The 17,347-nt window shown below is 40.5% G+C and overlaps 1 protein-coding gene across 2 annotated transcripts in view; it reads right to left on the reverse strand.

The window, feature by feature from the left end:
- AGAP2 (ArfGAP with GTPase domain, ankyrin repeat and PH domain 2) overlaps positions 1–17,347 on the reverse strand; it is a 110,429-nt gene that overhangs the window by 58,411 nt on the left and 34,671 nt on the right. Inside the window, exon 1 of one of the 2 annotated variants that reach the window (XM_053455776.1) lies at positions 8,284–11,788. The exons of the other annotated variant lie outside the window; for it this stretch is intronic. Coding sequence (XP_053311751.1) covers positions 8,284–11,380 — 3,097 coding nt within the window. The 5' untranslated portion in view covers positions 11,381–11,788. Of the gene's footprint in view, positions 1–8,283; positions 11,789–17,347 lie in introns of those variants that run through there. 2 annotated transcript variants of the gene reach the window in all.

The following is a 17,347-nucleotide window of genomic DNA, read 5'->3' on the forward strand; positions in this document are numbered from 1 at the left end:
ATCTACTAATACATGATCTACAAAAGCAAACTCTCTTGAGAATTAACTTGTCTGCTGCTAAATGAAGAAAAAAGTATATTTTTGTTTTGACTGAAATAATGTTTGGCAAACCTGGAAAGTGAAAAAAAAACCTGATAATTTTACAGCTGTGAAAAATATAAATATTTTATCGTTTCTATAATATATCTTACAGATTCTTGAGAAATAAATATTCTGGAGAACCTGTCCATTCTTTTGAGCCAAACCCTTCTGTCATTTTCCGCATTCTACAGATGCACTGAAAAATGTGATTGCTGTATGTGGGTGAGTGTGGACGTGTTCTTTCAATTCAGAAAATGTTCATATGGTTATGAGTTACAGCTTGTATAAATACAATATGTTTGCATGTGTATGAAAAATTTATGAAATTGACTAAATGATAAGGTTTTCATATCTCTTGGTTATAATAGCGAATGCAGCTAATAGGTAACTTCTTAAACACACTGGGGCGGGAGGCAGCGCGAGAGAATCCTAAACGGTGAAGAAAATATTTTTCCCCAAAATGAGGAAATTAGAACACTGGGAAATTAGATTTTCAGCAATCTTAAAAGAACATGTCGGCCCTGGCTGTTTAAAGTGCATATTGTAGTCGATATTGAATGGACTCCGGTGCATTTCACTGCATTTTGGTGCAGGCATTCACTAGTTACTAAAGTTAGAAAATGAGACTTCTGTTTTGTTCTGCTTACAAAGCATGCAGCTAGGCCTATCCAGCCGCTGCTCACGCGCTTCCGCACCCAATCTGCTGCTGGAGCATTTGCCCAGAGTGCGCCAGATGGCTAGTCCAGGCCCGTCGCAGGTCTTTCAAAGCTGGTTTTGGTGCCTTGTGACACAGGGATTAGCAACTATCCATACATTTTAAAACAAATATATCCAAAACAAATCCTTGTTATGGATTTGTTGTCCGACGGTTCTTCCCACTGACAGCACAACTACTGTAATTACAACAAGATGGATCCTCAAAGAGAGCTGACACTTAGATTCTTCATTTATTGGCTGACCAAGGCCTTTAATGCACCCATTACAAAGATTCAATTTTAATAAGAGGAACAGTGTCTATATTAATTCATTTATTGCTCGTCTAAAGTGTATTTATTTCAAATACTGATCACAACTAGAAATAAAATAGTTATTTTTTGTAGGTTGTATTATTTACTATAGGTACATTTTATCATACATGTCTTGGCAAAAAAAAAGGTCAGAGAAGCCAGAGAATGTGTGGTTGCCCAAGCAAGATATATTATTCATAAAGTTTACATTAATTTGTTATTTTATCCTTTCTCAATTTCACATTTTTGCTAATTTCAATCTGGCATGAAGACTTTGAGCTACAAACAAGCTGTGGAAGCTAATGATGACCTTGGCAATGTTACAATGCCTTGGGTATTGCCAGAAGTTGGCACGTGTGATTCTTCTGCATTTATTTACTGGTACATTCTCTAAACACCCAGTTTTATTTCTTAAATGATCTAAATAATATTAAACAGATATTGCAAATGTGATTCAAAGGCAGTGCTTTTCCACAAGTGGAAGCAATACATAGCAGGTCCTTGCAGAACGTATCCAATGTTAAACTTACATAACCATGACCTATAAAATTAAATACAATAAAATCTACTTTTTTTGTATACCCTACGCCAATATCATATAAAAAGTAATTGGTGTCTCGGCTACTAAACGCTCATTTAATTTCGTTACGCTGTAGAAGCACAATTCATGAGCAGAAAAAATGTAAGCAGAAAAAAGTAGCGTGTGGCTATTAAGTCATTTGGCTGCAACCACCATGGCCACCAAGTGCCAGGGCCTTCTAGTAATAAACAGTCTAGCCCGGCCTATTAAAACACATCGAGGTGAAGGGAAATTCAGATCATTTCAGAACATAAGCCAGTTATTTTGATTTTCAATAACTGTGGAACATGTAACCCTACTATACATATTCAAAGCATCATATTGTACAGTGCATTGGCTTCCAATTTGAAATTCAAATCGTTATTACAACGATTACACCATAAATATTACAGCATCATTAAATTCCATTGAAGACCCGGCTTCTAACTGCAAAAACCCCTCTTTATAGCATTTATACATGCAAAATAATGCATGGTCTCAACAGAATATAAGAAAATGGTAAAAAGAGCCAATGACATGTTGCGAACATCTTTTTTTTTTTCATTAATGCCAATGGACAGAAATCAGCTGACAAAGTAAAGGACTATACTAGAATAGTAGACAATACTAAAAGCTGCATTCCTGTCTGGAAACCAAAGGACAAATGGAAAAACCTATTGCACTTTTAAAATTTCCTGATAATTTTGTGATGTTAAAAAAAAATAAACCCTGAGAAATAATAATAGTGAAACACTCTTTAATCTTTCAGTTGAATCTCTTCACAGCATGGAGCAAACAAGACATAAGCAAAGAGCTGCACAGTGCTCAGTTGACTGCTGTGAACGGTGAGAGACATGACTAGAGGATTAAATAATGAGCTGTTATTTAAAGCCAATCTTTCCCACAAAAGGCACTGGCTACAAATGAAATCGCAGATGCACGCAGTTAGCACCTGTAGTACTATTCTTCTAGTAAAAGATGGGAGGACGTTGGACTCTTCTAAATATGTTCATTAGCAAGGACAGCAACAATAAAATAATAGCTAATAAAAATGTATCATATATAATGAGTTGTTGATTAGACAGAGCTCAGCAAATGCCAGCATAGGGAGATTGTTGCTCACAAAAGGATGTCACGTCCTTAGTTCTTTATTGTCCTTAATAAAAGCTTCTACAACTGGTTCCAAATGACAGTGTCATATTTAAAGCCAACTTCTAATACTGATATAGCATTCAAGGATGTAGACTTATTTCCTAAAGATTGATAAATCAGAAGTGACTTTATTTTGTAAGAACTAACCAAAGCATGAATATTTTCTTTGACTTGTAGAGAACTGTAAGCAGGGCTGGTCTTACTGGCAGGCGGCCAAGACATAATCAGGGGAGCCCTGTGTGCCAAAGGTTGGTGCAGGGCGTTGGGATAAAATGTCATATGCATACCAGGGAACTCTCCGGGTTTGCGTGGAGATTGCTGGGTGAAGCACCGCTTCTCCGGTTCTCCAGGTCAAGACCCAAATGCTCCGGGTTGCGCCCATTTTCCCTGGTATGGTCATATGGCGGCGCTAAACACTGAAAGGTTCCTCATGGAGCACTGAAACAAAGGTCTGTATGAGGGAATCAAGATGACAGAAAAGAAGAGGGGTAAAGGTAAGAGATGGGAAAAAGAGGAGAGATAATAGTAAGAAAGAAGAGAGATGGAGAGAGGTAGGTAGAGATAAAGAGAAGACAGTGTGTGCTTTTTTAAAGTGTTTGTACGTTAAAGCAAGTGCATCTACGGGCAAGTAAGTGTATGGCTGCAAGGGCAAGTGTAAACTACAATGTTTGTGTGTAAGGGCAAATGTGGGCATGGACAAGCATTTGTAAGGGTAGTCCATATGTGTGTATTTTGGCAACCTATCCATTACTATTGCTATTTTGGGCCTAAAAGTAATAGACTGATTTAAAGTCATACATGTTTAACCCAGTTTAGTATTGTTTTTAGATAGATAGATAGATAGATAGATAGATAGATAGATAGATAGATAGATTAGTTTAGCAACTGTGAAAATATCCCCTTCAATCATGTCCATGCCTATCCCTGGTTAAAATGGGTGTGTATGGTGTACTGTGTTTGTCACTGTATGGTGTTTGTGAAGTTAGTGTCAGTGAACAGTGCTAGAATGACTGTATTGGTGTGCAATGCTAGATTGTGTGGGGTGTAAATGTACGGTGTTACAATTAGTGTGATGGAAATTGTCAGGGTAAAATGTAAAACTATGTGCATCAGTGTAAGTTTTTGAGTGTGTGTCTTTTGGGAGATGGCAGTGTACAGTGCTAGACTGTGTTGGTGTATGATGTCAGAGTGAATGTGTAGGGTATCAGGGTACATTAGTGTGTGAGGGTGTCAGTGTAAAAGGGATTGTGTATGAGGGTATTAATGCATAGGGTTAGACTGTGTGGAGTGTCAGTATACAGTATTAGACTGTGTTTTAGTGTCAGTGTATGGTGTGAATGTGTGTTAGCGTATGGTGTTAGACTGAGTGTGTGTTAACATATAGTGTTAGATTGCATGAGCCATGTGAAGAAGCTGTACAGCTCTGCAGGGGACAGAGCAATTATTTTCTGTGCCTGAGTGTGATGCACCACATGTACCTGGCTCAGCTGCCCCTGCATTAGAATTAATTTCTCTGCAATAATTGCTCAGCTGCCCCTGTACCCAACTCTGTATAGCTTTTTCACTGCTTGATCCTACTAGGCTTTAAAAATATTGCCATCTATGTAAAAGAATGGGGGTGCAAGAGAATATTCTTGTCTCTTGTGCCACTTGATCTAGGACTGGCCCTGTACCAGTATGTCTTAACCCCCTTAAAATCTTCATGGCTTTCCATGCCACCACGAAAACATGTTACAGAAAACCCATTACGGAACTTCTTGAATAAAGTGGTGGTGTGCATGCAAAAAAGATCAGACATTGTGCCACAACCAGCCACCCCCTTCACTTGCAAATAAAATTAATAAAATCAGTCACATATAAAAACAAGTAATAAAAATAAGAAAAAATATTCCACGCCCAAATGTTCTAAAACGTTTTTAATTGGCTGTGTATTTTGAGCTGGTGGGCTGCTAAAAGCCCCAAATGAGAAATAGGCTGAAAATGTCAACTTTGGAAAATTGTACGGGGGGGGGGGGATTGTGCTCTGTAACTTGCAAAACCCATTAAAAAAAACCCTATGTATGTGGGATATTTCTTTAATCTGGAAATGCAGCTGAATACACTGTGGTGGGTTTTCTGCAGTTGCATGTAATCTGTGTAAACAATCCTAAGAAATATGAAAAGGTTGTTGGGAAAAAAGCAACAGAAATTAACGTTACAAAAGTTTGGTGACCAAGTGGCTACATGATAAGTGTCCAACTGCTCCTGGTGAAATATCTCGAGTTGTAATCTCTCCAAAAGTATTTACTTGTGTGGGGGTATTTTGGGCTGGTAGGCCTCGTAAAGTAAAATTGAAACATTTCATGTTTAGAAAAGGGAACGGGCATGTTTCATTTTTCGGTTCTGTAATTTTCAAAAACCATAAAAAAAAAAAAAAACGGACACGTTTGGTATTTTCAAAATCAAGGCACTTCCATTAATATATTCTGGTCAACCTAACTAGTTTAGGGACAATTAACATGGGGAAATATTAGAATATTCGTTTTTGTTAAATATTTTGAGTATTTTAATGTATTCTGCATACTTAATGTTGGACTATACATCTAAAATGGTATCAGAAGAAAACTCTATCTGTCCTTGAAAACACAATATATCGTTTGTGTGGGTGTATGAAAAAATAAAAAGGAGAATCAAGGTGAAAGCCCCAGGTTTTTGGTACAAAATACCCTCAGTAGAGAACGGGCCTCAGCCATTATTTTCTGAGACAGGTAAAATTAATAGGATCATTCCCAGGTATGCATTTATTTAACAAAAATGGTAAGAAATACACTGGTATTCACATTAATGCCAGGTTTAACTGAAAATTCTTTGCTTACGACATTTAATTCCTCTTCATGACAGGGATATCCCCCTTTATTGTGTAGTATTCATTTAGAAAAGTTTTTATGCAAATACAGAACTCATAATAGTAGCTCTCGGTATGTATCATTAATAAAAGATATAGACAGACAGATACATCCATGACTTTCACATCACAAAGTCATATATAAAGACGGAAACTTTATCATATACCTTTGCTTTTCAAGATATATGAATAAAGCTTATTGTGAAAGAAAAAGCAGTGGCATATATTTAATGTACATGAGCCCCTGGACAATACTTCGCTGGCAATACTCTAGTTTCTTTATTCTTCCTCCATGTCAGTACTACAAAATAGACTTGGGCGCCGGCCAACTCTTAGTGTTCATCTATATGGGGGGGGAATCTTCGTATTCCAAGAATATTTGCCCGTTCCTGTGTTCGGTTTGAGCGAATATTCGTTTACATTCTTTGTGTTCTGTTTTTTTCTTTGCTTTCTGCCGTTTTTTTAGAAGGAGTTAATACGGGGTTAACGCGCCTGCACTTCATTGGTTGATGGCAGACGAGCCCCCTGCCAATAGAGTCGCTCGTACAGACTTTTAAAAGCCTGGTGCCGAAACTCGGCCGGGGGAAACTTCCTGCGAGAGTCGCTCGTACGGACCTTTAACTCTTGGAGCTAGGAGACCATGGTCTCCCCAGGCCAAGTTCCGCCATGAGGAGTTAAAGGTCTGTGTGAGTGACTCTATTGGTCGCCTCCAGGGGCCTCCTCTGGCATCAACCAATGGGTTGATGATAGAGGAGGCCCCTGCCGTCGACCAATAGAGATGCTCTTATGGACCTTTAACTCCTGATAGCGAACCTACGGATTTCCGCTCCCGTTAACTCCTGCGATGCTGCGTAGATAACGGGAGTGGAAATCCTCCTCTAGCATCAAACCTTCGTGTTAGTTTTCATGTTCGCCCAAATACGAATGCACAAGTCCACTACAAAATACCAACATTCCTTCTCCACTTTGCCCTCTATTTCAGTCAAAAATGGAAAACAGTCTCGGTTTTATAACTCAATGTTGCATTAGATATATTCTCATTATTGTGTTTTGCTCAAACCATATTTTAATCATGTCAAATATTGCCATCATTTTCTCAAGGAAAGCTTAATTTTGGTTTCTAATCAAGTAACACAAAAATGAAGGTGCTGACTGAGAGTGCCAACTCTTTGTTGCCCGAGGAACAAGAAGATCTTAAACATGTATGTATTCCTTTTATGTAATTAAATATATTGAAGAAATAATACAATATTAATTGAAATTACATAGGCATCAATGAGTTAAACACTGTATGTATCCTTGATGCCCTTCATTCTGCGATGAGAGGTATTTCAATTATATACACCACTTATTCAGTTTTCTTACAGTGGCTGCCTGCTTCCTAGTAGGAAGCATCTCCGGTTCTACTGTACATACATGTGCAATGCTTTGCATACAGGCAAAAAAAAAATGGGGGCATCCATTTTGGCATCAATACTTTCTCGTCTGGATGCAGGTCTCACGATTGAAACCTGTCAATGGCACACTGGCATGCTAAACTTGGCTAAATCAAAACGACTGATTCACCTCTACAGCCCACACAAACATATTCAAGTGTTCGCAGGATTTCACCTTGCATTTTTGAAGGGTACCAATTATGTATATCGCAAAGCAGTTCACTGTCCATGCAGCAAAACATAATGAGGTAAACAGAAATTATGTTAAATATTTTTCGATTATTGTCTTTTGTGATGTATTTGTTTAAATTTAGCAAGGGTGATGCAACGTGTGAAGTTTGGACAAGCTGTGTAGGTGACTTCAAGGAGCAAATACATATTAGAACAGTAAAAGATAAATACCAGACTCATAGTGTACAGTATGAGCAATATTAAACATATTTTTGAGCCAATATCTGCTAAACTAAACATTATCTCTCTTATGAGCATATGGCATTGTGCTGCCAAAGTAAAGTAATACATTTGCAGGATACATAGGTAGCATATATCCCAGGTGTCCCTTTTTAAGCTAGACCATCTCGGTTTTGTGGGCAGTGGTGGTCATGGGCCAGTGAGGAAGGTCAGAGCTCCCAACTGCCCACTGACCTGTAAAATCAATCAAGATCTGTGCTTTTGAAGTACAGACCTATTACACCCCCCACGTGGCCACCTCACGATGTATTGAAGCTGAGTAATATGTAGTCATATCCCAGCATATTGCATCAATACAATTGTGAGGTGGCCGGACAAGTAGGCCCTACCTGTAACCATCACCTGTCCCGCCTATTAACCATGTCCCAACGTGCCCCGCTTTAGGCAACCGAAATGTTGCCTAATTTAGTCCACTTTTGAATCACTTTTTACTTAATTTTTTACGATAGCTTTTTTGCACATCTCAAGCTTTCCTTAATATCTTTAATAGGAAGATGGATCAAGAATATTTCCTAGCAAAGCCTTTGTTTTAATCATATCAATGTTAGAAGCCCCTTACGTCAGTCTGCTAGTGTCAACCTTTATGGAAGATAACTTGAATGTCCCGCACCACACCGATTCCTCAGATAATATTAAACTATTACCAAAAATACAACAACCGCACAATCATATTATACTAGGAAAATAACTTACTGTGCAAAGTATCTCTCTCATCTCCAGGGCTCAGTACACTTGGGGACACAGAGGTGGCCACAGAGGCTGTGTTTTTGGCAAAGATCCCACTGATGAACTTGAGCATCTTTCTATCCCTAGCAGCTGAGGATCTGGACTTATCCCCGGATGGGGAGCTTCCTTCACGGCCCTTCTTGACCTCTTCTAGTTGAGGGTCTAGGTCACTGTTGTCCACAGTCTTGCTTTTGTTCTTCCTAAAGCCCTTGGGATCGCAGGACGAGGGCGAGAGCAGGTTCTTGCTTGTCCCAGATAGTTTGGGGGTTTCTGCCCTAGGGCTGCTCTTGGTTGAAGACTTGGAGCGGCTTTTGACTCCCTCATTTTCTGGCCATGACAGGCGGTTGGAACTACCCTTCTGGTTTTTTTCCTGTGGTTCTGTAGATTTCTCCACTTGGCTCTTGGAGGCCTTGCTGAGCTTGAGAATCCTGTTGCCTTTCTCTTTACATGGTGTGAGCAAAACAGATGGTGGCTTCCCAAGATCCGGAGCCCCTGAGGAACCAGAAAGCACTGAAGTTTCTAAACCACAAGAAGGAGGCACTTTGGCCTTGGGTTCTATCCCTGCTGGGTCGGGATTTACTGCTAAGGACACAAATGCTGGGGCTTCTCGGTACGGAGTGCCAGGTGCAGGAAGCAGTGGGCTAGCGGGGGAGCTGAAGGAATAACGGGGCCCAGAGAAGAAAGTAGGGCTCGACTGTTGCCGAGGGCTTCCGCTGGGCCTACCAGGGGAGGTCTGCAGGAAATAGTCTGAGGTGACACTGGTGCTTATCCACATAGCATCCTGGCGCTGGAAGAGCCGCTCCTGTCTTTTGCTCTTAGCTGCATCCTCACTGTCTGGGGTGAGGTCTTCCTCTTCTCTGGGGAAAGAAGCTGGGGCTCCTGAGGTGAGTGGTAATGCTAACATGGCTGAGGGGACAGGAGGTAGCTCTACTGGAGCATGTACTATACTTGGCTGTTTCTCTGTAAGAGGCAGCTCAAGTCCTACTCCATCTGCTTTACTCCCTGGGGATTTAGTTATCCCCATAACTGGAGCTTTGGCCCCAGGATATGTCCCAGTACCAGTCACTGGCATTTTTGCTGCCGTTGAAGTTTTAATCCTTGTGGGAATGGCTGGGACATTCTCACCAGAAGAGCTTAAAGGTCTGGGAGCAGTGATTGATGTTTTTATTCCTGTGGTTTGTGTAGCCCCGAATGTCTTGTGTCCAGGGACATTGGCTTTTGCACCAGGATATGTACCAGTATCTACAGTATGTGCTCTTTCACCCACCAACCCAGAATTTGGCACTTTGCTGCCTGATGAGTCGATGGCAGACACCCCTGCGGACGCTGCTCTTACTCCCCTGGCTGCATTGCGTGCTGCATTGATCTTGGCCTCACTTGGTTTGGCAGCTATTAGAGGCCCTCCTCCAGACCGAGATGCATTGAAAAGAGCGGCAGCAGTACGCGCAGCACTGATGGGGGGAGCAGTGACACGAGGCACACTGGTCACAGGCGTACAGGGTTTCTCTAAAGATTCGGTCCCAATGCTTGGTTTATCTGGTAGCACAGGGGGCCCTGAAGTCCGAGAAGTTTCGGTGGATGATGCTGGTATCTTTAAAGCTTTGAAACTCTGCAGAACCACCTTAGTTTCAGTGACTGGTGTATCTGTGCTGAAACCTTTTTTGATCCGTGCACCTTGCACTGGTACTCCAAGGCCACTGACAAAATCTCTGGATACATCTGAATCCAAGGCTGGTCTCCTTATGAGGGACCCTCGAATCACTCTAGCTCCTCCAAATGGAAAATCTCTTTGACCCATTGGTACTGAGGTTGCAGTACTGGATGTTCTGGCCTCTCTTGGGACTGAAGTGCTTGACGTCCAAGAGTCCTTTGCTCTTACTGCTGCAGCAGTAGTGCTGGAATTGTCATTTGTTGCCGATACAAAGCTGGATTTCTCTTTGTCCAGTATAACTTGCGCACGGTCAGCAATGTTGGCAGTACCGCTCACTTCAGATACCTGGGATGTAACGCTGGAGGTCACTATGCCCTGACCTGCAGTGGCACAGGTCACAGTGTCCCTTACTCCAGATTCCAGGGCTATAGTCGAGGTTACTTTGTCAATTGCATCTGATTTCAAAGGTGCTGTGCCAGATTTCAGACTTTCCTTTATACCAGATTGATCAATAGCAGTGTTGAAAGCCACAGTGTCTCTAAGTCCTGATGCTGTGGGTGAAATGCTTGATGTCACAATATATCCTGCTCCAGACACCTGAGATGTAGTGCTGGATTTTACATTCTCCTTCACTTCCTGTACAGATGGTGTTGTGTCCAGTGTCCCTCTGCTCTTTACATCAAGTGCTGGAGCTGCAGGTTTACTTTCCCCTGTGCCCCTTCCAATTGGTACTGGGACTGTGGTGATGGATGTTCTAGCATCTCTCACTGGTGGCACTGGGGCTGGAGTTTTGGATGTCCTAGATTCCTTTATTCGTGGTACTGGGGCTGCTGTGCTGGTTTTACTGGTATTAACCACTGATGTTACTTGGGCAACAGTGCTTGGTGTCCGGATTTGCTTCTCACCCAAAGTTCCAGTGCCAGATGATCCAGTGTCTGTAGTAACTGGTGTTAGGTTGGCAGTAATGCATACATCTTTTTCCTTACTTCTTAGAACAGGAGCTACAGTACTGGATGCTTCAGTCTCCTTACAGTAGGTGAAATGTGTTCCTGTTTCGGGTTCATGTTTCTTGGTGGATACTGAGGCTGGTACATTGCTGTTCCCTTGGGTCCCAGTGGTTCCCGCTGTTATGTCTGCATTTGCTTTGTTACCCAATGTACTAGCTCCAGAGTCGGACGTATCCTTCACCCCGGTACCAGGAGAGGGCCCTCCCCACGCCCAGACATCTGGGAACTCCCTATCCAGTGAGAGGCAGTGGGCCAGCCCTGGGGTACTGCCGAGTGAGGGGGTGTCATGCCTTCTATATACCTCAGTGCTTTCTCCATTCTTTTCCTCTCCCACAGCCTCAAGTTTGACCAGGGTCAAGGAGATATGGTAGGTGGTCCTGCGCTGGAGGGTGGCTCCTCTGCTCATGGGGGCCCTGGGTGAGCAGACTGTATTGATAACTCGGTCTGCAGACTACACAGTTTAATCAACAACACTACCGGCTTTCAATCAGCTTTACATATCCATCTTCATCAAAGGTCCCCTTTTTGCATGCAAGCGTCTGTCTCCAAAGCATATAATTCAATCCACCGACAGAAATTCACACTGGGAAATGTCAGTCAATAGCTCTCTGCAAATAATGCAGAACGGCAGAGAGGGACAGCAACCGATCAGAGGTGAGATTTCATTGATATCTCATTGTGAAATAGCATCACTGCACAGATTCACAGCTGCATCCCCACTGCTGCTGCTGGTGACAGCTTCTCTGCATCTTAGGCTCATGGTTTTCAGGTGAAGAGATGGGTAAGCAGGTACCACCATAAGATTCTTGAAAAAGCAGGATACTTGCAATCTCCTCAGCGAAGCAGGGTCTTGAATTAGATGCAGCAGGGAGGAATATCAGGTTACATAGCGACTGGAAACTGCCTTGTTACAGATATCCACTCACAGAGACACAGGCAGCTATTCTTCTCTCTCCTCTCATGCGCTGCTACTGCAGCTTTACCGAGCACTTGAATTTTGCATCTCGCAAGAAGTGATTGGAAGGGAGGGGGCTAGGAAGTGCTGTAATCGCAGAATGATATACCACCCAGCCTCATTAAAAAGACTAGTCAGACTAACTATTCATTCTATAGAAATAGGAGGAGCACCAGTCAGTGTGTGCAACACCCATTGGTGATCCTAGAAACCTATAGCATACGTTGAAGGATGTATTTTACATCCAGGTAACAGATCAATGCACATGGAATATGTATGATGCGTCTTCAGTCTTGTTTTAGCCTTCCTGTGAACCTCAGTCTTTGTTCTTCTTTGATTTAAAAACCAGCTTGAAAGCTGCATTTAATTTATTAAAACACGAACAAAGACACACCCTCCGTTTATAGCACATTATGCATCAGAGCATGACACAAATTATCTAGATGATACCGGTAACCAAAACGGAGTGTGAATTTCATTGTGATGTATATAAACCAGCAAAATCTGACAGAGGAGCTCACAATAAATTTCAAATGTTGATTTAACCTTTTCTAGTTCTGGCTGTATGCAATGCAGAGTAAGATTCCACTATAGAACTCAAAGCTTAACATTCAAACAGAAGTTCCTTGATACTTTTCGTTTGCGCTTCCCAATTAAGTCTATATATCTTGGGAGGGCAGACCCTCTCTTCACCACACTCGAGTAACATTGTAACGTAGCATGCTCCAGAAAGTGACCAGCTGCCCCAAGGCAGCAGGAATGTGTAACCTGCAGAATCAATGTAGTGTGTTCCTAACCTATTTCACAACGGTGCATGTGCCATATCTTATATAAAAAAACAAAATAGTAGAGGGATAATTTTTTGATCTGATTAAGTTAATGGAAGGCACAAGCGGTCTAAGTAAAAGAACAAAAACAGAATAAAGCTATTTAGATACATGCATTGGAAGAGGTATTAGTTAAAAAAAATGGTGATTCCATTTTCTGTTGTACTTGTTCGATCTTATAACAATGTGGTTTACATATGAAGATAACTTCTTATGAAAAAAATGGCAAAAGTTGAGAAATCTGCAGAAGCATTCTATTTGGTTGCTATGGTGACTGCTTCACTTACTACTTTGCACCAGAATTGCTCTTTTTTTACATAACTCATACTGTGCAAGATAAATTTACTCTGGATGAATTTATCTCTGGCATGTGAATACCAGTTCACCCAAAGACCACAAAAGAAAATAGTAAGGTAAAAAAAAGGGCTGAATTTTAATTTACTTAATAGAATCTAACAATTATTTTAAAGAAAATGCAGTCCTTTTAAATTGTAATAAATGCACATGGTTATTCACAAAAACCGTGTTCAAGCAGTAATACTTGGTCGTTTACTTTTAGCTTTGCCTCTCCTTCTATAATGGGATAAGAAAAGAAAGTTAATCCTTCCCATATAATTATCACAATCTAATAAAATCCTCTCTCTCAATGCAATAAAATCTTCTTTTCAGGAATCCAAATAAACAAGTTAAGATTATAGATGAGAAATTCTGTAAAACCATCACCATATATATATATATATACACACAAACAAAAGAACTGAGGTTTTGGAATTATCCAGTATATTTAGATCAATGACTATGCTGTCCTGCTAATTGAACCAACATGTCTATACACTGCAGGCAAGGCATCAGGTTTACTATAAATTTAGAAATAGAACACGTTTTACATGTTAACAGAACATAAAAGTGAACAGAAGCAGTTATTACCTATACATAATCTTATAGGCACATTCTGAGAAGGGGGTTGACAATTTAGAAAGCCGAAAGTTTAGCAAACTGAGAACTCGAGGCAAATCATGGATACCATGAAATGCAGCTTGGTGTCTACCATTCCCTGAACTTTCCTTCAATTCAGTTACCAGGGCTTGCCTGGAAGTGTGTGTAAGTGTGTTTGTTTGAGTGTTATAGTGTGATAGAGTGTGTGTTAGTTTGTGTAAGTGCATGTGGTAAAAGGAATAAGAGTGAGTGTGTGTTGGAGAGTGTCGTAATGTATGTGTGTTACAGTGACTGCGTGTTTGTTAGTTTTAGAGGGTGCCTTTTGGCTTTACTTGCCCTTAGGCAAGGAAGTACCAGAATAGAACTTGGGTCTAGATTCCAGGATTTTAAATACAAATCACAGAGAATTTTTAGGTTCATGGGAAAAACGAGGAAACATAGTGAACATTACATATCTGAGCTAAGTAAAAAACGCATATGTGTAAACATCAACACAATATAAAGCTTGCCTACTGGTAGCAAAAAAATTATACGAAAGCAAATAACATTAGGGAGTCACATACCCTCATTGCAATATATATGCCAAAATAAAGCAAATACATGGTCTGCCTTCTCAACCATGATAAACAAAAAATGCCACCGCACAACAGTTAATTTGCTGCACAATAACTTTCAGTACAACACTTTGCATCCTAGCAACTAGGAAAACCTATGATTTCAGAACAGAAACTAGGATTAAATATAACCTATAAATTATGTCCATCCCCAGGTATGCTATAAAAAAGCAACATCAAAAAGTAACCGAACAATGAAACTGCTTTACTCATATAGACATCAGAAAGATTGCAGTGGGTCATTTAGTTTATCAGTGAAATATTTTTTTATAAGCTGTAATATGTATATTTGACACACATATTTAAAAAAATCCAGGTAAAATCATAAGGAATGTAGTTGGCTTATTATTTGTTTAGAAAACTATGTATAGACATCTAGAGTGGGAATTTAATAAACAGTGATAGTATTTTCTCCTTTATAATCAGCCTAAGTAAAGTGAAGAACCTCCATCCCATATAACATTTCTATATCATTTATAAAATACTTTTCTGTCCACGTCGTGAAAGTGGCTAGGAAGGACACCTGAGCCCCAAACCTGGTTGTCAGGACCGTTTCAGCAATTAAGGACTGTGGACACCTATGCCTAAACATGGCCATATGCTGATAAGCGCACTCCAGCCTGTCAAAACATCAGAAAATAATAAAGTAAATAATGTAAATACAATGCTACCCATATTCTAAATGCCTTACTCATATAAATAGCTATTAATAGGTTGAAAAATCACATTATGTGAAGTCCCACCATTTCCTTACCTCAAACCACACCATGTCCTTTTTGACTGATTGAAATGTTGGGAGGAATGGATCAGTGAAGTGAAGTCAGTGGCAAAGGCAGTTGGATGTATAGAAAAATTGAAAATGCTCCTAGATTGTAGAGTTACATGTTCAGTTGAGCATACCATTATTTACTTCATCAATTCGTAGAAAAAATAGCCGATTTTACAAAACAGTATTTGTAGTAGTAGATTCTAGGGTACTTTAGAACAAATACAGCACAGGCTCCAAAAATGTCTTCTTACGTTAATTTCTTTAATATGATTAGGTGCATATGCAACATATTAAAGATGAGCGTCAGACTTGGGATGATTAGGCAGCTCTGACACTTTAAGGCTGGTGGACATCAAATTAAAGAAGTGTAGGGGCACTGAAAGCAATGGAAGCAGCAGACACATTAGGCACTAGCAACTCACTGCTGGCCCTGTCAAATAGAGCTAAACTGCACATTGTAGTTTAAGCAATATTCTCATCTCATGGAAAATATCTGATTTGTCTTGTTTAGATAATTGCATTTGCCCTATAATTAAGTAGGGGTATATTACCTAAACATGTGAGTGTGGTTGAATATACGTATTGTATGTACTGTAAAGGAAATTATCAAAGTGTCTAATCACATTTCCCACATGGAATGCAACATCTAGCTGTAACAACTAGTCTATCAATTCTTCAGGATTTGTTACAAATAATAATAGGATTTGTTCCATCAATTGTTATGTTTCATTATATTTCTCTATACATTGATTGATGCTGGAAATGTTCTACTAAGAAGTATCAGTGTTCAGTAATCACTATGTAAAATTATACAGAAGTTGAAATTACAGACTGCCCTTATCATGTTTGAGACAAGTCTTCAGAGTGTAAAGCCTGAAAACATGTAAATCTACGTTTGGCTGAACATATGTCATCACTCAAGTGATTAAATAGCTACTTCATTATTTTACTTTTATAATCATATTTTTATTGCATTGTCACAAAGCACCATTTTATTTATACATCCTCTTTTGCTCAGTGGCGTCGGAAGGGGGGCATGGCCCCCTACAACATGCTGTGCCCCCCATGTCGCCAAGCAGTCGCTCAGGAATAAATTTTCAGCAACCAACCGCTCAGCGCCCCTCACTCTCCTCCACGAGGCCTCTGTCTCCATTGCGGTGCCGGCATTTCATGCTGAGCACCGGAATATGATGTCATATACTGGCACTCAGCAGTAAAGCAGTGTAAACCGTGGCAGAGCAGCGAGACAGGGGCCTCATGCTCCCACCGCAGGACTTCTGCAGGGTAAGTGAACTACAATGGGGGAGAGGGGGTAGACAGTGAGAAGGGGGAGAGGGGGTAGATAGTGAGAAGGGGGAGAAGGGGTAGATAGTAAGAAGGCGGGAAGTGGGGGTAGATAATGAGAAGGGGGAGAGGGGGTAGATAATGAGAAGAGGGGGAGGGGTAGATAGTGAGAAGGAGGGAGGGGGTAGATAGTGAGAAGGAGGAGAGAGGGTAAAAAGTGAGAAGGGGAGGGATAGATAGAGAGAAGGGGGAGAGAGGGTATATAGTGAGAAGAGGGGGAGGGGATAGATAGTGGGGAGAGGGGGTAGATAGTGAGAAGGGGGACAGGGTAGAAAGTGAGAAAGGAGGGTAGTAAGAATATTGAAATAAATAAAGAGTGAGAATGAGTGAGATTATGATTTAATGTGTGGATGAATTGTGTGAATGAGTGACAGAATAAATGATTGTGTGAATGAATTGTGTGGATGAAAGTGTGAATTAGTGAGTGACTGTAAAAGTGTTTGTATGTATCATAGATGTATAATTGATTTGTGGAAAGGCAAAGATGGCACAGGTAGGGTGTTTATTGGACAAAGATGGCATAGGTAGCGTGTTTATGGGACAAAGATGGCAGGTCCTGTGTGTGTAATTTGGGTGCTGATCAGGTTTTATGTTGGCAATATGGACGACAGGACTGGCCTTTGGGGTGTGCAACCTGTCATCTATGCCTGTAATTTAGGGGGTTTTATCTATACATTCAGTGCTGAGTTCACATGTAAATTTCAATTGATCTATACATGCAAAGCTGGGTTTGTGTGTTAATGTGTTGATCTATACCTGCTATGCTATTTTTTCATCCATTATTTATGTATACCTGCAAATACAGGGTTTGTATGTCTTATTCAGTAGATCAATACCTGCATTGCTATTTTCATGTGTTGTTTATTTGATCTATACCTTCAGTGCTGAGTTTACATGTGATTTCCAGTTGATCTGTACCTGCAATGCT

The sequence above is a fragment of the Spea bombifrons genome, chromosome 2, assembly GCF_027358695.1.
Source record: "Spea bombifrons isolate aSpeBom1 chromosome 2, aSpeBom1.2.pri, whole genome shotgun sequence".
Taxonomy (NCBI): Eukaryota; Metazoa; Chordata; class Amphibia; order Anura; family Pelobatidae; genus Spea; species Spea bombifrons.